Here is an 18,039-nt window from a genome sequence, read left to right on the forward strand (position 1 = left end):
CCGAGATGGTTTCCATATTAGGAAGCAGGCGTGTAAACAAACATACAACTCCGCCATTACAGAATGAAACACAACCTTGGATACCTTAAAGAGTTGTCTCCGCCCCTTGAGCCAATACAAACATACTCTGATGATTCAATGTACTTAGTCCCGTAGATAAATCCATCCTCAAAGATGTGCGGTTGGTTGGAGTCGTCCATCTCCTCCCCACTTCCTCTACAGAGCAGGATACTTATCTCATGTTTGTTGAATGGAACGTCTTCTCTTAACTTGAATGCCCTACAGCATGCAGGGCAGTTGCTACTTTCTGCATTGATGCATCTATACGTCTTGTATGCCATCATTCCATACTCGATTCTTTGTGTCAGTCTTGACTTAATCCCCCTCCTGAACAGCTTCAGTGCACAACTTAAGAACTGCTCTGCCGTCTTCGAGTGCCCTGAAGAAGGATACTTTCTGAAGCTAGAGTTCGAGACGAGAACGGGGAGATATGATTTTATCTGCTCCGGAACCCTCTTGAACTCTTTATTGATAAACTCCAAGGCCTTATCAAACTCTTGTGCATGGCACATTTCTATGAACTTTTCGATCTTCAGGTCATTTTCGAGCGAAACCCCCTCTTCGGATTTCATACTCTTAAGCTCTACCTTATGCTCTTTGCAAAACAACAGAGCATCTTCAAACGACCCTGCTTTGATCTGGTTCCTGATGCCATAGACACGCTTGTAGAAGTCACTGTCAGAGTAGTTTTCGATGGAGAGCTTCTTGCCCAGCAATTCTGCAGCACCAAAACATCCAATATGTTCAAAATGCTCCATAACAAATACATCGAGAACGTTTACAGGCCCTTTCCTAGACGATATCGTTCTTGCATTTCTTTCCATTTCATCGATGCTCGACCCCACCACCTCCTTTAGCTTTTCCAGCTTCTGAATGTAATCTTCTTTGCCTATTTTCCCACACCTATACATAAGAAAGAGTCTTTCCATAAGCTTGCATGTCGTCCTGAGAATGTTCGATATCCTTACTTCCTGGATTGTTGAAAGATCCATCAAAACAATTTGCATTCGCTCAATATATACAAAAACTTGACGTCACACTCAAAAGGCCAAAAATGAGGTTACATAATTGGTAATAGATGTATTTATTGGGATAATCTCCATGGAGTTTAGAGAAGACACTCCCTTCGCCCAAACTCCACCCTGTGCAGTTTGTTTGTTATCGAGAGATACGTGTTTTTGTGTAAAATTCTGCCTATTCCTTTATCTGCAAGAGCCTCACCGTCTTTTTTCCAGATGTTACCATTTTTCTTATATCTCCTCAGAACGGAAACTCCTTCCCAAAGACTAGATGTCACAATGGTTTCGCCATCCACAAAAACCTCTGTGACGTTTGCATCGTCAATCAACTTTTCTTCGGCTGCTCCGTCCTTCATTTCAAAGCCAAATATCCCGCTTCCAAATAGAGATACAAATAGTGTCTTCTCAAAAACCTTGAGAGACGTAATGTCCTCGTCTTCTAGAATCCATTCTCCAGACCCGATCTTGAATATTCCACGCGTGTCAAGCAGGAAAGCCCCTACATCAGTTTCCTCAATCTGCCGAACACTCTCGCTCCCGAGACGTTTTGTAATCCCGGGCCCTGTTACTTCAATAAGACTGCCATCAGAGTATAGAAAAAGCCTTCCCTTATCAAACACAACATCTTCCGGGGTAGAAGAAATCCCGACCGAGTCATACTTCCTAATAAATAGCAGCCCATCGCTCTCAATCCGATAAATCTTCGCTGCTGTTCTTCTGCCTTTTCCCCCAGATGACAACCTGACAATAAATCCGGACGAGTAGAAGCAGTCAGACCCCCCAAGATAGGCTATCTTTTGCACCTCCTCCTTTTCCAGATCGTATATAAAGACATAGCTTCTCATTACTGCAACTATGGAGCTCCTTGAGAAGTCGGAGGAGCACTCGTTCTTGAATGCATAGGGTACCACAACCTTAGTCTTCTTCACGTTGCGCTCAAAAACCTCCCTTCCAGGCGTCTCCTCCGAGGTGCATTCAAACCCACAGAGAGGCTTACAGTATTCAAAACTTGGAAGGGAAAAGATTTGTTTTTTGATACATCCAGCCTTGGAGTCGTATGCTAGGAGGCAGAACGGAGTTAGAACATAGATGTCAGATCCGTCTTGCATAAAATCCACGGGATCTCCATCAAATGATGCCAGAAGTACTCTTTCGTTTCTTTTTGTTTCTATCCTAACAAGCTTCTTGTCTCTACACACAACTAAAAGACTCTCAAGAGAGGTTATTATAATCCCTGCAACTGGCTTGGAGTGATGGTGGTATGACAGGCTTGCCTTTCTTTTCAAAAAATGGAGAATATTCCCATTGTCTGCATATGCAATTGTTCCGTTCCTCGCAACAATGCATTTGACATTCACACCGCAAAGGACATCCTCGCCTCTCTTCTTTATAACATCAAACCTAATCAGGTTTTTATTACTGCATATGTAGAAATCCACCCCATCCCAAAAATAAGCCCCTCCCTGGAAATCAAATACTATCTCGTGTCCCTCATCAATCCCCAAGAATCGGTTCATTCTTCTTGCAAGATAAAAGAGCCGGCCATCGTGCATGTGGAAATCGAAAACCCCATCGTTGGGAACTTCGATTTCCTGAACCGGGTCTCCAAATAGATCTTCGTAGACCAGTATGCTCTTCTTTGTCAAAAAATAGTATTTCCCGTCAAATTCCTTTGCAGTCTTGGCCCTAAAAAACATCTTGCTCCTTACCATTACAAGATCCTCCCTCCGGTACTCCTCAACAATATTCTCTCTTATCTTATAAAGCATGTCGTTTCTGATAAATATCTTTCTGTTATCCCCATTTAATATCATAAGGGCCATAAAATTTTCAAGTTTCTCCATAAGATCACCAGAAAGCTCGGTGGCCGGCTTCGGAGTCTCTACTCCTCCGGCCCTATGTCTTTCTTCAGACTTCTTCTTTCTAAGCATTTCCGCAGGAAAGGTTGCTCTTTCAGACTAATTATATCCTCCACATATTTCTTGGCTATAACAAACTGAATACTCATCTGCGCTATCTCAGGCGACTCGTACTTTTCAGCTCTTTCGATAGTCTTGTCAATAAGCTTCACAAGCCTCACGTCATTTTCAATAGAGCCCTGACTCAACACAAGTAATACCTTGCTGATAATCTCCTTTCCTATGGCTTCTTCGTGCTCATTCAGCCTCTGCCCCAACCGTCTTAGTAAACTCTGAATCCTCAGGTTTTCATGCATCAACATCATATCCAATCTTTCCCTCCTGTCCTTGCTGTGGTGCTTGATCACCCCTTCAATTCCTCTCAGGATCTCCATCCCGAGTCTATTAATCGACCCCACAGTTTCGTTCCTCGCATTCTCAACATCGTCGCTGTACCTACGGGCTTCTTCAAACTCTACCAACCTGTCCGCCATGTATACATTATTACAAAGGCAAGAAAGTAGTATAGAAATTTGTTTTTTATAGTGCCTCTCTTCTATATTTCCAATGGTATCGCCACTCAGGAGATCTCCAGTATCCTTGGGACCTTTCATCCTTAAATGAATAGCTTCTGTATATTTCAGACTCTCCCTCAATATATACTCATGGAATCTTCGAAGCGCCTTACATATCTCCAACTCCACTAGAGCCCTCTTTTCCTTGTTCTCCATCTGAGAGTCAATGTGCCGTTGGGAAAAAACAAGATCTCTATAGCCCTTACAGTTATCCTCTACCTCCTTCTTAAGTCGAGAAACTTCGAATGCCTTCCTTGTGTTCTCCAGCGCATTTCCAAGGTATCTGACAAGATCCATGGCTTGGCTTCAAAGCCACCATCCAACTTATTCTGCACAGTTTCAGAAAGTACAAATGAAATCTAAAGAACCTTAAGGTCTCGAAAACGCAATAGCTGGTGTTTGAGACAGAGCTAGAAGTCACTTTTTATTTGTCTTTGTCTTCAGAGCCTTTTCATTATGAGCCCTTCCCAGATCGTACTCCTCCCCAAACCTCTTGAAATCCTCTTCAGAATAAAATTTGACAACAAATAGCTGGATCTTCTTTCTCAATGCATCCGTTTCAACTGTGTCCTCTGTAGACATCCACATCCATCCATTACTAACCTTTCCGTGAGGCTGCGCCTTGAATCTTGGGTTGATAAAATGGTTGCACCCAAGCCTACCGATTTGGTCCCTAAACATTGTTATCTTCGCAAGGTTGCTTTTTGAATGCATCTCAATAATCATGGTTCCCTCAGCACGTTCCTCAAGAGCCTTGGTCTCCTCCGAGAAATAATAAAGCTTGCACCTTGCCTTAAATAAAATCTCGTCGCTCTGGTTTTCTTCGAGATGCTTCCTCTGCTTCTCAACTACCTCCGCCGCATCGATATTGTCTCTTTCCTCCCCTCCCTTGCCCTCATCTTTTCGGGGCACAGCATTGGTCAGGAAAGGACTTTGCTGCACTTTCTTTGCTTCACCTCCTTCTTTACCATCCCCCACGGCATCTCCCTTATTCACGCCATCCAGCCCTCTTTCTTTTTGCTCGTTGGAGCCAGACTCTATCTTCGCTTGCTCTTCCTTCCTCTCAACCTCGGCCATTAGACTTTGTTGAGGGAAGATTTTTGAGCAAAAAAATACCCTGGGGTCTCAAGACTAGAAATTGATTTAATATGTTAGTGGCAGACTCCACCGGAAAAAAGCGAGAAATCTGTCGTCTTTAGGCGTATATCTCTTTTGAACCCGTCTCTCCCGTTGTCCACCTCTTCAAATTCTACCATATCATTCAAGGGAGACCCCGCTGTAATAAACAGGGCATTGGCAATAATGGATTCAATCTTCATTGGCTCCGTCTCGGTGAATGTTGCTACATCGTTTGAGCACTCCGGATACTTCCTTTGGATGACAAGGGGTGTCTTCTGCCCTGCCAGAATAAAGTCCTCGCTATATCCTTCAGACTCGCAGGTATAGAGAAGAATTACCGATACACCAGCCTTGTCTCTAGCCGCTTGGACCAAGTCATATTGGAACCGGTTTGTGTCTTTTCCACACTTGTCCAGGTCGATTTCCGAAGACGTCATTCCACTAACATTCCAATCAAAGTGGAACTTGCGCTTATCCGTGCTTGCCCTGTCTGCATATACATGTTCATTCATCTTCAACTCCAGCTCTTCTGCAACACTCCCCACAATGTCCTCGATACTTCTACCTTTATCAAGAAATTTCTTTCTCCCGGCCTCAGAGACATATACTTCTACTGGAATTCTTCTGATGCCTATTGCCTGTGAGCAAATTACCAGCCCCGCCAGAAGGATCAGCAAGTATTTACTGCCAAACATGTCTTCCTTTAGAAAGAAAGCTATTTATTTTCAAATCTGAAACTCACTTGAGGCACCAGCGTTTCACGACTATCTTAAACCTGGATGCAGAAAATTGAATGGGTGTCTTTTCCCGTTATATTAATGGTAGGAGCTTCAACCTTCTTCGAGTTCCGAAATTTGTAAAGAACTTCTGCTTTGGCGCATTTTCCATTAGGTGCTTACTCTGAAACCACAGGAAATCAAGCCTAAAACTAGACACTAGTCAGATAAACAATGAAGATTCTTCTTCTGTCTCCCGTAGTCTTTGCACACATGATCAACCTGGTTATTCTTTACGAGAAAACCGGACTGAAGGAGGTCAAGGAAATGTACCATTATGTAGTCGAGAGGCTGCTGGATAAATTCAACGAACATCTCCAGCGCCGAGGAATAAGAATTAGCCTTCTGGACTTCCTGGCATATGACGATTATCTGGTCAAGCCCGGATACCAAGACATATCAATAATGGGTGGAGAGGAGAGCCTTGACGCGAGAGTCGAAGCACTGAGCGGAATCCCGGCCAACGTCATTCTCATTGCCTCGGCCAGCCCTGAGGAGGAGCGAGAAAAGTTTGTGCCCAACTCGCCATGCATGAGCAGGTTTATTAGCAACATGGTTTCCAATGACATCATTGATGACGAGCTGCTGACAAAGATAATATATGCAGTTCTCGATTGGATGAGAAACCTCTTTAGGGCAGAGGTTCCAAATCCCGTCAAGGAAAGAAGTCCGGAGATTTTCGATAGGTTTGCAAAGGATGCTAGCACGCCGGAGTTTATAGAGAGCCTGAAACAATGCACAAAAGAAACAAAGGAGAAATTCGAGAAGTTCATCAGGATGCTGAACTGGGACGAAGAGAAAATGTTCAATCTGAGGATAATGTCTGGGCAGCAGGATACCGGAAAGCAGGGCGATGGAGTTGAGATATCAAGCCCCCTGAAGTGGGTTCTCTCCAAGTCAGAAAAGAAGCCCGAGGACGCCAGCTCTGAACAGCAGTGCCTGGAAGAAAGCAAGGTAAGGAAGGAACACTCCGAGTCGTCCTCTGAAGGGGAGAGCTCTTCAGAACATGAAGCCCCCAAGAAAAGACTGCCAAGGGCATCTAAGTTGAAAGAAGTATCTTCCAGAAAGGCAAGGAAAACGCTGTCAAAAAAGACAAGCTCAAACGATTTCTCAGACCTGACAGAATCTGAAAAGGAGGAAAGGGGTAGAGAACACGAGAAGAGCAAAAATAATGGTACAGCGGAATACCCAGACAAAAATACTAGCTCCCACGATGGTCAGAAGCTAAGGGAAGATGAAGAAACGCTGATGACAGAAAAAATTAGAGAGGAGCTGCAGAGGATTATTTCGCACGAATCTCGTAATCTAAGAAAGAGGCCTGACGATTCGTTAGCACAGACCAGAACTTCCTATGATGACGAAAGAGAAACAAGAAGTGGCCCTTCGAAAATCTTATTTTCAAGTAGAGCAATTCCATCAAAAGGTACATCAAGAACAAACAGAGGCCTGTCATATGGAAGGATCCCGTATAGAGGAGGCTAGCATGTGACTGGGGCCTTTGTTTCATGACTTCGTTACTTTATTAAAAATAGAATATGATTTGACACCGGTAACGTCGCGCAAAACTCTCGAGACATACAGTTTCCTATTTTGAAACATCTCTTACAACCCCTGAAACAGAGAATGTACGATAAATAGAGGAGGTGGCGCGCTGGAACTAAACAAATGAAGACTCAGCTGTTGGCACTTGCATGGTTTATAATCAATGTCCGTGCAAAGATACAAAAAGGTAGTGCAATATGGCCTTTTAGTACAGATAACAACCATGAAAATAGTGAAAATCCATCAGATCCAAACAAAGGCAAAGGTCCTATCCTCGAAAGTATCATGCGAGAAGTAAAAACTGATGTTAGAAAGCTTGAGGAAGATGTTGATGAAATGGAGGACGCCGAAGAAAAAGAAAATAAAGAACGAGAAGAAAAAAAGCAGAGAGCAGCCATAAACGCTAAGAGCCATGCCGATAAAGCACAAAAAGAACTAGAAGACTTTGAGGAGGAAGAGAAAAAGAAAAAAAGAATGCTTAGAAAACTAAGAAAGATTAGAGCTGGAGTGCGTAAGCATACGGGAGATATAAAGAAAATAGTAGAGTCAACCGATCATAATAATACTGGAGAGGATGTGGATATTATCACCGATAAAGGTAGTGATGACGGTACTGGGGATTCTAATAGCAATGAGTCATCATCCCCAAAGAAGAAGAAGCGAAAACTGTTCAGATTTAGTAATCGGAAGAAAAGTAAAAAAAGAAATAAAAAGAAAAAAGAGAAGAAACCAGTAAGCGCCTTACTAGATCTTGGTAGAAAGCGTAGGAAAGATGATGGCTAGAAGCTCTAAGTAAAAGAATGAGTCCATGGTATACATTATTGCCTTAATAAAACATTAGATAGTCTGTATAAGTTACAACAGTATGTTTGAAACAAAGAGATATGTCAGTTCCCCATATCTGAAACAGCGAAAATAAATGAGTTTGTAAACAGGTAAATAAATGAGAATATACCTGTCCTGTCTACTTCCCGCTATAATTCCTGAAATGTATGGTAAGAGCCCTCTCCATCAAAAAAGCGACCTCTTGCAAAGAAAGGATGTAGAGAATGCAGTCTCGAGGTTAAGCAATTTGGTGAGCAGCAAGAGTAGCAGTCTTTTGGACAGGGAGAGTGGGTCTTTTCTTTTTTCCAGAAGAAAAAAAAGAAAGGAGGAAGGCTCAAGGTCGGAGAGCAGTGAAGATAGTGAGGAATCAGAGGGAGACTCAAAGCCGGAGAGCAGTGAAGATAGTGAGAAAGAAAAGAGTAACGAGAATGATAGTGAAGATGGGGAAGAAGATGAAAATAGTAGCAATGAGGAAGAAGAAGATTCTTCTAGTAGTAAAGGAGGAAGCGGTCCTGAGGATATTGCAAGGGAAACCCTTGAAAAAATAAAAGATACACCACAAGGGAAGGCTGTGAAGACACTTCGAAATATTTTCCCGTTTGGATAATGGAAGCGATGGCTACTCTCATCTACATGCTCTGAAACAAATAAATCATCGATTTCAATTCCGGTCTTTGCCAGATACATATCTATTGAATACCATCGTTAGTGTGGGGATATCGATGCATGTTTTGATGAAATCAAAACCCTGAAACAGAAATAAAGATAAAGCGAGCAATTTCGAGGTAATCAAATGAAAAGATGCTTCGTGGTACTTTGTCTAGGTGCCTTTTCCGACGCAAGGACCCTTCGATTTCGCCGTGAAAAAGGAAAAGTTGAGTTACATAATGTCAATGGTAGTGGGTTTAGCGCTTCGAGCCTAGCTCCTGGAAATTCGTCCAAGGAAAGTCTTTTACTTCCAGTGTCTTATGCCAAAAAGAAGAAACGAGACTCTGGCTCTGATTCCGACAACCCGGATGACCCGGATGACCCGGATGAAGGAGAAAGCAACACAGGTAAGGGTAATAAAGGAAAAAAGCATAAGAAGAAGCATAAGAAGGGGAAGGAAGAGAAGAAGGAGGAGAAGAAGAAGAAGCATAAGAAGAAACATAAGAAGAAACATAATGCCGAAGATTGATGTTGTGGAGCCTGGGTATTCTCATTATACACGTGACTTTTCTTGGGTGGAACATATCTGGAGAAATTGGAGTTTGGTATTAAATTCTTAGAAGTTCTAAGATGTGTTTCTATTCGAAGTTCTTATGTTTTAATTGAACAACTATACATGGGATGCATTCTGGATGCTCCACCAGGAAAAGTCGCTGAATGAATGATCTATGAATGGTATTGTCTTGGGAGACAGGTATGGAAACATGCTATCTACGAAGTCGTTCATTGTCCTGTATGTTCCGGATAGTGTCTTTACCAGCTCGACATATAGCTCGCCTTTGTGGTTGATCGTGAAAATCCTTGACAGCGGAACTTCCAGTGCCTTGTAGGTTATCACGTCAGTGATTTTGTTTCCAAATCCTGCAACAAATGGGTTTGTGTCGCCAAAGAGCTCCTGAATTGTTTTTAGATATGCTATCTTGAAGTCCTCCGGCCTTCTTATTATCAGTTCCCTGTATAATGCTGCAAACACTCCATCCGGTGACAGGATCACAGGGCCATCTGGAAGCTTATACCCGTCCTGGCACACGTTTTTGAGATACGACTTTGTCGAGAACGACTGTCCCAAGGGCCTTGCTGTCAGGTAAACTATTTTGTATCCATTCCTGACTATTTTTGTGTATAGCGAAGCCACACCATGGTGGGTCCAGTCTTTTCCCATCATTCCGTAGAGATGGCCCCATACGTCGCTTTTGGTTATTGTGCCATCAATGTCTGAAACAATTATCTTTGCATTGCTTCTCCACAGATAGATGCTCCCCTCGAGCTGCTTGTTCAACCCGCTAATCTTGAAAACCACCTGGTTCTTCCCCTCCTTCAGGTTGAGCATTCTTAGCTCCTCAGAGTTCAGCTTCAGCGAGAAAGACACATCCCTCTTGATGATCTTCTTTGTTCCAAATATGTTCCATCCTAGGAGCCTATTGTGCTCGTTCTCAAGAATCTTCATGATCTTCTTCGCCTTATTGATTCGAGATCCCTGCACTTCGAAGAAGATTCTGCAGAATATGTCGTATGGCAGATAGAAGCGGAAGTTACAGCTCTTGCATCCCTGGACCCTCACAACAAGGCCTTCTGTGTTTCTTATTTCCTGGACCAGAAAGGAGTTGAACGTATGGTCAAGGGACTCCTGTATCTTTTTGTTGTAGCAGAGAGAAAACGATATACTTGCTCCTGTGCACCCCTTGTTATTTCCGTCGCACACCTTGTTATTAAATGGCGGGTGCAGATGCAATCCAGTGATAAGATGGAGGACAGAGCGATATCTTCCTATCAAAAAGTCGAAGTGCTCGGTGGAGTTGATCAGGCTTCCAAACTTGACAAACTTCTTTTCAAAGTCGTGGTATGAGTCTTTGTGCCCTCTCTGCCGCAGAACCTGGCCATACATTCTCTTCCTGAGATTCTCTGTTCTCTTGTTTCTTAGATACTTTCTGAACCCGATGTCTAGATTCTTTTCCTTACATTTCATTACAATGTCGAAATTCAGTGTGCTGAGGTCAGAGCCGCTTCCCAACGAAAGCTGCTCAAGCCTCTTGTTCAGGATCAGCTCGTCGTCAGAGTCGAACATCGCGGAGAGTTTGTTGTTGTACTCGAGTATTACATCGTAATCGATTCCAAGGTCGTCCTCCGTGTCCTTTTCAAAAAATAGCTCTCCTTGGCTTGTTATAGACATTGTGATGTCGCACATCTTTCCATTGACAAACAGGTGAACTGTCTGGTTATTGATACCGTAGAAGTAAAGCCTTCCAAACCGAAGTTGAAATTCAGTACACCTCAGATTTCCATCCTTGTCTTCAACGACGATAACATCGTTAACTCCACTCAATGTTATTGGATTGATGTTATTGTACAAGCCGGAGACTGAAGTTATGAGCTTGTGAACTATTCCCATATTCCAGGGCTTTCTTTTCCATCGATTTATGTTCTGGTCACCCACCGTCTAATCTACCCTGTCCCTGACCTCGGGACTTTCTTGGATACGAGAGCATGTTCTCCGTCTTCCTTCCATGCTAAGTGCCGCTTACATGTCCTTACTTTATTTAGCCCATTAAATGGAGGAAGATGGCCCGAGACTGGCTAAGATGAGACAGGCCTATAAAAGAGCCATACAGGAGATTCTCAAGGAGCAAGAGAAGATAAAGGAAATCCTCGTTGATCCAAACATCTCGGCCGAGGACTCTTTCTTTGTAAGTAGCCCTAAGGCTGGTGAGATATGCCGGGAACCAGAGCGGGATCCCGAAACAATCTCGAAAACAGTAGAGGATATTTTCCAGAATCTCAGGTCAAGATTATCTGAGGCCTTCAAGAAGAAGCTGGAGACACACGATGTTGAGAACAAACTCAACCAGCTGGATCGGGACGTACTTGAGGGCAGAACAAGCCTCAGAGATGTCACCTCTGAGGAGTATATCAAGGAGATCTTCGAGTCGTACCTTGTCGATACCAAAGTTGGTTACATAAACTATGTTGAGGAGACCAAGATGGAGGCCTTGAAAAGAATAAAGGCGCTAAAGTGTGAGCTCGAGAAGGCCACCAAGGAGGTAGAGCATCTAAAGAAGGAAAATGCTCTTTACGATGGAAACTACAATAATATAATTGGTAACCTCTCAGAGACTGTAAGAAATAGGCACAATCTATGAATGACACTCAGAGATTTCATAACAATAAAATTTAGTTAAGGACTTTTCTCTGTGCCCATTGGATCTCTATACCTTGTGGTATGATGAACTTCCTAGCCAGGGAGGCTATTTCCGTAATATATCCAGTATCACCTTTTTGATATCATTAAAGCCTTCATGAATCTTCATGTTGCAGAACACTACCAGCTTCTTTTTGGGTCGAATCTTGTGCTTCGTTACTTCTTTCTTCAGCGCCTCATCGTACAGATGGATTGTCTCTTCGCATTGGCTCACATATATAAATATGTGTGTATTCGTCTCCAGGATCTTTATGTCGGTGTCAAATCCAGATACCTTTTTCGAGAAGTCCACATATGCCGTCCTACCATTTCCTTCATCCATAACGTCTCTAAAATAGTTCCTTTAATCTCTCCAGGTAGACTTCATACACAACCCTTGGGTTTCAACTTAAAACAGACTCAGAAAGGGGATCAAGGAAACTATTGGTGCTTCACAGACTCGTCCCTCGGTTTTTTCGGAAGCTCTTTGTCCTCGAGGAGATAGTATGGATACAGGAATATCATCCAGCCAAGGGTAAACAGAACAAAAAATGCCTCCACAAGCATCCTGTGTATCGAGTATATCCCACGGAACCCTCCATACACAAAAAACAGCCCCTCGGCTAGAAATGATATTGCTATCGAGGAGTAGAACCCCACTATGGTTATCTTTCTGGATGACAGTAGTCTTGTTATTCCAAGCAGCAGCGTCAGATAAACATAGGCCGACCCAAGCTCCCACCCGCGGCTAGTAGCTGCAAGATGGTCCTTGTACGCAACCAGAACATACATGGCCTTGAGTATTGTGTAAACAAACAGCCACTTAGGTAACAATCCTGGCTTATTCCCCATTGTTGGATGGGGTCAACATTAGATCGAATTTGACAGACCCAACCCCCATGGACAATTTCAATAGAGATGTGCTACTTGTAAATGACATGGACGAGGTGATTGGCATCGGAAAAGCTCTGAAAACCCACTTCAGAGAGCACCTAGCGCTCCACCGCGCATTCAGCGTGTTTTTATTCAATTCAAGGGGCGAGCTCCTGATTCAAAGAAGAGCATCTAGAAAGCTTCTCTTTCCAAGCAGATGGACAAACAGTGTCTGCTCTCATCCCTTTGCCTGTGATCTTTCCTTTACAGATCCGCTACTGGATGTGAAGATGCATGCAATCAAGCGCGTTGATTATGAGCTGGGAATAAAAGACGTATGCATAGACGACCTAAGATTTGTCTCTCGCATTGTATACAAAGCAGCACCGAACGAAAAATATGGAAGGATTCTACCCGGGAATCCAACTCCACAGGATGTTTCTAGGTTCCCGGATCCTAAGAATCTTGATGAACCTTACTCTTCCAGTGACTTTCACGAGTGGGAGATCGACTACATTGTTCTCGGGGTATCTGATACTCCGCCAAGCCCAAATCCTGATGAAGTTTCAGAGACAAGATATGTCAGCAAGGAAGAATTCCAGGAGCTGGTTGCCCATGACTCAGTATCCCCCTGGCTAAACGAAATATCGAAGTTGATTGATGTATTTGATATTAAGAAACTATATTTTCCGCCACATCCTCGAGAAAATCCCTGAGAAAATCCAGTCCCAAAAATGGTCCAGCGGCCGCTGAAGAATGTTAAGCTGCACAAGAAACCTACAAAGTACAAAAGAATACTAAAAAGAGCAAAGAGCGAAAGCGAATTGATAACGAAGGAAATCAACAAGGGGATAATCGAGAAGTATAGGTCCTTATATGAAAAGAAGAAAAGTTCCAGTCTTAAATAGTCCCTGGCTGACAAGAGCAAATCACGAACAAGGCCATTTTTATTCTCGCCATAAATACCGTCTCCAGCTATCCTATAAATTCCTCCTCGACCTCTCTTGCCTTCCGTCTTCTTTCGGCAGCCTCGTGGGACTCATGGATTCTCTTAAGCGTGTTTTTTAGAGGCTTGGGTAGGAACCTGTGTTTGGCTATTCTTCTTATTTCTCCAACGTCCTCGTACTTCTCCTTCAGCGCCTTGGAGTACTCAAGGGCATCCTTCTCCTTTCTACTCAGCGGGCCCAGCTTCCTCGAGGCATATCCTTTCCACAACCTTACTGATCCGTCATCACTTCCTGATACAATGAACTGGGAGTCGTGCGAGTATTTCACTCCAAACACATTTTGCATCCGTCTGTTGTAATAAGTGTCCCTGCTTTTTCTTTCGTTAACACCAAAGATCCTAATCGTCTTGTCGAAGCTTCCAGAGGCTATTTCCGTTCCAAGGGAATTGAATGCTACGGAGAGAACGGCATTTCCATGGCCCCTGTATACTCCACTGGGCTCGTGCAGGTATCTTATATCATGAAGATAGATGCAGGAATCCTCGTCTCCTGACACAAACACGTCCCCGTTCGGGCTGAATGATATGCCGTTGGTTTTACTTCCTATGGACACAGAATGGACTATCTTTCCAACCCTGGCATCAAACAGAGAAAGCCCTCCCTGCTCCCCAACTCCTATTATGCTTGTTAGCACAGGACTAGAGCTGATGCACAGGGGATACTTCGTGCTCATCTGCTGCTTAGGAAAGTCTCTCTCAAGGTCAAATATCTCTATCCCTTTCGAGGTTCCTACATTCAGCGTTTCCATCATGTCTAGATCCAGCACCTCTGAATTGCAGTGGTATACCTTGGCATCTCCCAGTCTTCTGACCGACTTTCCCTGCCCCGCATACACATTCGCCTCCCTATCTACTCCAAGTCCTTTTATTGGGTTGTTACACTCAAACCTTTTGAGAAGGTTTCTCTGCTCCATGTCCCATAGCATCACCTGCCCATCAAAGCTCCCAGATGCAAACAGAGACTGGTGGGGATGCCTGGCAAGCACATGTATCCCCTCTTTATGGTAGGATAGTGCCGCGACAAATGGCTTGCTCAGCATTCTTTCAATCTTAACTGCGTTAAGCGCCCTCACAAACTCCCTCTCTCTCATGAACGGATGGTAAACCTCGTCTTTAGCAAAGCTTGAATACTGAACATCCTTCTTTCTCTCCTTGCAGACTTCCTCGGGTTTATGGTATATGGTGCTGATTTTCATTGCAGGGTCGGAGACTGTTCAGAAATTCATGTTGCCGTGGGTATCCCCCATAGATGATAAGCAAATTGTTTGTAAGTAATTTTCCAGAAAGCTACTCCGAAGAGAGCATGAGCCTAATTTTTAATCCTTTTGGGGAGATCAAGTCGATTAAGATCCTGAGAGAGCCCAGATTGTTTTCAATTATCGAATTCCAAGAGCCTCTGGATGCAAAGGCTGCGATGGATTCCCTGGGCGGGAGGAGGGTGTATGGACACAATGAGCCATTGCACATCGAGATGGCCTTCGACAGAAAGAAGAGGGTTGCTGTTTCTGGAATCCCCTCGGACTCATCGAAAGAAGAAGTTCTAAAGTTCTTTCAATATTATGGGTCCGTAGAAAACATTACACATGGAGACGACATGCAAACGATTTTTATTGATTTTTCGTCCCAACAGGATGCCGAGAGCTTTCTTGAGCTCGACCAAAAGATAAGCTTTGGAAAAGAAAAATGCAGGCTCTCTATTAAGCCTTTTACTAAGAGGGAGCGAAAGGACAGCGTCCTCAGCCCAGAAAGAAGCGTTTTCATATACAACCTGTCCCCAAGAACAACCAGAACGGATCTTGCAGATCTATTTGTGAAGTTTGGGGAGATACGATCCTTGGGCATACTAAGCGGAGGAAAGGCATTTGTTAACTATGACAAAGAGCTGTCTGCCCTAAAGGCAATCCGGCACATGGATGGAAAAAGTGTCGGTGGCAAAAAAATCAGAATAGCTCTTAAGTCCATGAAGAAGGGACTGCACAGGCATGTCTAGAATAGAACCAAACCACCTGTGCTTAATTTTCCATTTTTAATTACTCTCTCATGTATCACTTGGAGTATTTACATCGGCATCGCAAGAATCCACTCCGCTGTCGCTTCCGCCAACCATTTCCACGGGATAGGCATCTTTGAACTGAGCATCTGGATCCTCGTTAGGAAAATGGCATTCGTATCCAAATCTAGGCATATCGTGGTACTTTTCGCCTAGGTAGTAGTATCCGTATGACTGAGGATAGACCATGGAAGACGAGGAGTATTCCCCAAATCTACTGTCCATGGGAGCATTCGGCACATAGTGATATGGCGTGCTGTATTGCTCCGAAATCTCTCTTCCATAAAGCCCGGTATACAAACTTGAGGATACTTTTCCATTAAATCTGTTCCTACAATCCTCCCCTCCATCACTACCAATCTGGGTTCCCCTGCTTCTTGCATAGGCTAGGCAGCCATTGCAGAGATGGCTGGACGTGCCCTTTGACTCCAACGTAAAAAAAGGAAGATTGCACGATACGCAGATGATTCTTTCGTGTCCTCCCTTCAATGCCTTTGTCCTCCCTCCTGCAGTGACCGTATATGGCCTTGTTCTCCCGTGAAGTTTCTGATAAAGCCCACAGGCATTACACAGAAGAGATTTCCCCTGATCGCCCCTTCTCCACGACGGCGTGCTTGTGGTAGAACAGTTGGAACATATTCTTTGCTTTGCTTTTCTTTTGAGTTCTCTTGCTATCTTCGGCATCTCCATAGAGTCGTATCCCGGAGCTAGTCTTTGATATCCATCTCTATTTCTATCGTTAAGTCTATCTATACCCAAGCATGCATGCACACTCTTGTTGTAATCAGCCGCCCTGTCAAAGTCTTGTGGGGAAGGGATGGAATATTCCCTGCTACTATATCTCGGCTCCTTTTCTCCAAAGACCTTTCTCTCGCATCCCTTTATGTCTTCCATCTCCACATTCATGTCGTCTTTCTGGTAGCCCTTCTTTTCCCCGACACTGCCGGAACCTTTGTCCCATCCATCTTTCCCTGCGCACCTCTTACCCCTGTCTTCTTTGTTTATACATGTCATTGTTTTGTTTTCAAAGTGATTATTTTATAGTGGAATTTTCATAAGGTACTTTATTATTGAAAAATTAATATATTTCCGATTAATCTTTGATATATTTGACAATTACCCCTGCCAGATGCCTCCATAATACAACTATATCTGAGTCAGATTCCCTACTGCCCGTCAAAGAAGCCGGGCCTTAATGTTACCATGATCCTCCCATATATCATTCAAACAGAAACACAAAACGAGATAAAACACACCCGGAAAACAAAACAATTGAACATGGGGAACAGAAAGAACAAAGAAATAGTCCGATGTGAACTGGAGAGCTATGTTGCAGCTGAGAAGAAGAGTTCCTCTCCGAATGTAAGGCAGGCTGATGCCATCCAAAAAATGATGTCTCTCCCGGAAAAGAACTTTGACGAGCTAGTCTCTGACATCGTCAACGAGATGAGAAGAAGAAGTGCTATGCCATCCTCTACACCAGAAACACCCATGCAAAGGAAGCTCTGCAGAATCCATGAAGATGGATTCAAGAGCCTCATTTTGGATCTTTTGCTAGTGATGAGCCAGAGGTCTCCCGAGGATGGATGTTCTCCAGAAAATGTTCACGGACTGATCGATAACCTTGACAAGCTTATATCTTCGCTTAAGGAGGACATGATAAACGAGGAGAAAATGGTCCAAACCATATACTCCTCTCACAGCACCTTAGAGAAAGTCATGCTGTTTATTGAATATACCCGTAACGTCTTTGACCGGAATGGAGAGGATACCAAGCTTCCAGAGTACATGATGAAAGAGATCAAGGAGTACTCTGACACACAGGACGGAGATGAGTTCGATCTAATGTTTAATGCGGATATGCTCCTGAACAAATGGGACAGATCAAAGTATAGCAGCCTTCCAGAATACAGGTACCACAGAAGCAACATTCAAAGGCTGGAAGTCATGGATCTGGAGCATGAGGTGAAGAAGAGGCTCATAAGAAACGAGATATCGCAAATATATTCTCTTCTTGCAACAGAGGACATCAACCTGGAAAGAGTGAGAGAAAAGCATCTCGAGTCTCGGGTTTATGGCCTTGTTGACATTCTGTCCAAGATTAAAGATGATGCCGAGGAAGGAAAGCAAATAGATGCCTATGAATATCTAGGAGACGTGGCTGGTTCGAGTGAGGACATCCTCGGGCTTGCTGAGAATATGGGGCTAGCGAACGAGACGCATCTAGACCACCTGAAGATGAAGATAGCCTCTTTAGAGCAAATACATGACAGAAGTAGCAACGAAGAGCCCCTCCCTGCCATGTTTGCAACAATAGAGGCAGTGAAGAAGGTCTTGGGGGATATCTCCAGAGGTCGAGGAACTCATTAGCCAGAGGGGCGATGGGATATTTAATAAGAGTAAAATGTTGACT

The 18,039-nt window shown here is 43.7% G+C and overlaps 19 protein-coding genes across 19 annotated transcripts; 9 read left to right on the top strand and 10 right to left on the bottom strand.

Moving 5' to 3' along the window:
* Positions 1–56: 56 nt before the first annotated feature.
* Positions 57–1,052, bottom strand: ECU02_0110 (uncharacterized protein; the record flags this gene model as incomplete). The annotated part of the gene is made up of 1 exon (NM_001040727.2): positions 57–1,052. The coding sequence occupies one exon, from the start codon at positions 1,050–1,052 to the stop codon at positions 57–59; it is 996 nt and encodes a 331-aa protein (NP_584538.2).
* A 116-nt stretch (positions 1,053–1,168) lies between these two features.
* On the bottom strand, positions 1,169–2,893 carry ECU02_0120 (uncharacterized protein; the record flags this gene model as incomplete). Its single annotated transcript, NM_001040728.2, has 1 exon — positions 1,169–2,893. One exon carries the CDS (start codon positions 2,891–2,893, stop codon positions 1,169–1,171), a length of 1,725 nt encoding a protein of 574 aa, NP_584539.2.
* A 68-nt stretch (positions 2,894–2,961) lies between these two features.
* Positions 2,962–3,849, bottom strand: ECU02_0130 (uncharacterized protein; the record flags this gene model as incomplete). Its single annotated transcript, NM_001040729.1, has 1 exon — positions 2,962–3,849. The coding sequence occupies one exon, from the start codon at positions 3,847–3,849 to the stop codon at positions 2,962–2,964; it is 888 nt and encodes a 295-aa protein (NP_584540.1).
* A 120-nt stretch (positions 3,850–3,969) lies between these two features.
* On the bottom strand, positions 3,970–4,629 carry ECU02_0140 (uncharacterized protein; the record flags this gene model as incomplete). The annotated part of the gene is made up of 1 exon (NM_001040730.1): positions 3,970–4,629. One exon carries the CDS (start codon positions 4,627–4,629, stop codon positions 3,970–3,972), a length of 660 nt encoding a protein of 219 aa, NP_584541.1.
* A 74-nt stretch (positions 4,630–4,703) lies between these two features.
* Positions 4,704–5,366, bottom strand: ECU02_0150 (uncharacterized protein; the record flags this gene model as incomplete). The annotated part of the gene is made up of 1 exon (NM_001040731.1): positions 4,704–5,366. One exon carries the CDS (start codon positions 5,364–5,366, stop codon positions 4,704–4,706), a length of 663 nt encoding a protein of 220 aa, NP_584542.1.
* Positions 5,367–5,621: 255 nt separating this feature from the next.
* Positions 5,622–6,929, top strand: ECU02_0160 (uncharacterized protein; the record flags this gene model as incomplete). The annotated part of the gene is made up of 1 exon (NM_001040732.1): positions 5,622–6,929. The coding sequence occupies one exon, from the start codon at positions 5,622–5,624 to the stop codon at positions 6,927–6,929; it is 1,308 nt and encodes a 435-aa protein (NP_584543.1).
* A 183-nt stretch (positions 6,930–7,112) lies between these two features.
* ECU02_0170 (uncharacterized protein) lies at positions 7,113–7,772 on the top strand (the record flags this gene model as incomplete). Its single annotated transcript, NM_001040733.1, has 1 exon — positions 7,113–7,772. One exon carries the CDS (start codon positions 7,113–7,115, stop codon positions 7,770–7,772), a length of 660 nt encoding a protein of 219 aa, NP_584544.1.
* Positions 7,773–7,932: 160 nt separating this feature from the next.
* On the top strand, positions 7,933–8,421 carry ECU02_0180 (uncharacterized protein; the record flags this gene model as incomplete). Its single annotated transcript, NM_001040734.1, has 1 exon — positions 7,933–8,421. One exon carries the CDS (start codon positions 7,933–7,935, stop codon positions 8,419–8,421), a length of 489 nt encoding a protein of 162 aa, NP_584545.1.
* A 186-nt stretch (positions 8,422–8,607) lies between these two features.
* Positions 8,608–8,991, top strand: ECU02_0190 (uncharacterized protein; the record flags this gene model as incomplete). The annotated part of the gene is made up of 1 exon (NM_001040735.1): positions 8,608–8,991. The coding sequence occupies one exon, from the start codon at positions 8,608–8,610 to the stop codon at positions 8,989–8,991; it is 384 nt and encodes a 127-aa protein (NP_584546.1).
* A 141-nt stretch (positions 8,992–9,132) lies between these two features.
* On the bottom strand, positions 9,133–10,911 carry ECU02_0200 (uncharacterized protein; the record flags this gene model as incomplete). Its single annotated transcript, NM_001040736.1, has 1 exon — positions 9,133–10,911. The coding sequence occupies one exon, from the start codon at positions 10,909–10,911 to the stop codon at positions 9,133–9,135; it is 1,779 nt and encodes a 592-aa protein (NP_584547.1).
* A 160-nt stretch (positions 10,912–11,071) lies between these two features.
* Positions 11,072–11,659, top strand: ECU02_0210 (uncharacterized protein; the record flags this gene model as incomplete). The annotated part of the gene is made up of 1 exon (NM_001040737.1): positions 11,072–11,659. One exon carries the CDS (start codon positions 11,072–11,074, stop codon positions 11,657–11,659), a length of 588 nt encoding a protein of 195 aa, NP_584548.1.
* Positions 11,660–11,764: 105 nt separating this feature from the next.
* On the bottom strand, positions 11,765–12,040 carry ECU02_0215 (uncharacterized protein; the record flags this gene model as incomplete). The annotated part of the gene is made up of 1 exon (NM_001415292.1): positions 11,765–12,040. The coding sequence occupies one exon, from the start codon at positions 12,038–12,040 to the stop codon at positions 11,765–11,767; it is 276 nt and encodes a 91-aa protein (NP_001402464.1).
* A 98-nt stretch (positions 12,041–12,138) lies between these two features.
* ECU02_0220 (uncharacterized protein) lies at positions 12,139–12,549 on the bottom strand (the record flags this gene model as incomplete). Its single annotated transcript, NM_001040738.1, has 1 exon — positions 12,139–12,549. The coding sequence occupies one exon, from the start codon at positions 12,547–12,549 to the stop codon at positions 12,139–12,141; it is 411 nt and encodes a 136-aa protein (NP_584549.1).
* Positions 12,550–12,596: 47 nt separating this feature from the next.
* Positions 12,597–13,286, top strand: ECU02_0230 (uncharacterized protein; the record flags this gene model as incomplete). Its single annotated transcript, NM_001040739.1, has 1 exon — positions 12,597–13,286. The coding sequence occupies one exon, from the start codon at positions 12,597–12,599 to the stop codon at positions 13,284–13,286; it is 690 nt and encodes a 229-aa protein (NP_584550.1).
* An 18-nt stretch (positions 13,287–13,304) lies between these two features.
* Positions 13,305–13,478, top strand: ECU02_0235 (uncharacterized protein; the record flags this gene model as incomplete). The annotated part of the gene is made up of 1 exon (NM_001415295.1): positions 13,305–13,478. The coding sequence occupies one exon, from the start codon at positions 13,305–13,307 to the stop codon at positions 13,476–13,478; it is 174 nt and encodes a 57-aa protein (NP_001402569.1).
* A 67-nt stretch (positions 13,479–13,545) lies between these two features.
* Positions 13,546–14,772, bottom strand: ECU02_0240 (uncharacterized protein; the record flags this gene model as incomplete). Its single annotated transcript, NM_001040740.1, has 1 exon — positions 13,546–14,772. One exon carries the CDS (start codon positions 14,770–14,772, stop codon positions 13,546–13,548), a length of 1,227 nt encoding a protein of 408 aa, NP_584551.1.
* A 53-nt stretch (positions 14,773–14,825) lies between these two features.
* ECU02_0250 (uncharacterized protein) lies at positions 14,826–15,566 on the top strand (the record flags this gene model as incomplete). Its single annotated transcript, NM_001040741.1, has 1 exon — positions 14,826–15,566. The coding sequence occupies one exon, from the start codon at positions 14,826–14,828 to the stop codon at positions 15,564–15,566; it is 741 nt and encodes a 246-aa protein (NP_584552.1).
* A 48-nt stretch (positions 15,567–15,614) lies between these two features.
* Positions 15,615–16,640, bottom strand: ECU02_0260 (GATA zinc finger transcription factor 3; the record flags this gene model as incomplete). Its single annotated transcript, NM_001040742.1, has 1 exon — positions 15,615–16,640. The coding sequence occupies one exon, from the start codon at positions 16,638–16,640 to the stop codon at positions 15,615–15,617; it is 1,026 nt and encodes a 341-aa protein (NP_584553.1).
* Positions 16,641–16,904: 264 nt separating this feature from the next.
* ECU02_0270 (uncharacterized protein) lies at positions 16,905–17,996 on the top strand (the record flags this gene model as incomplete). The annotated part of the gene is made up of 1 exon (NM_001040743.2): positions 16,905–17,996. The coding sequence occupies one exon, from the start codon at positions 16,905–16,907 to the stop codon at positions 17,994–17,996; it is 1,092 nt and encodes a 363-aa protein (NP_584554.2).
* Positions 17,997–18,039: the final 43 nt, after the last annotated feature.

This window comes from Encephalitozoon cuniculi, chromosome II, assembly GCF_000091225.2.
Source record: "Encephalitozoon cuniculi GB-M1 chromosome II, complete sequence".
Taxonomy (NCBI): Eukaryota; Fungi; Microsporidia; family Unikaryonidae; genus Encephalitozoon; species Encephalitozoon cuniculi.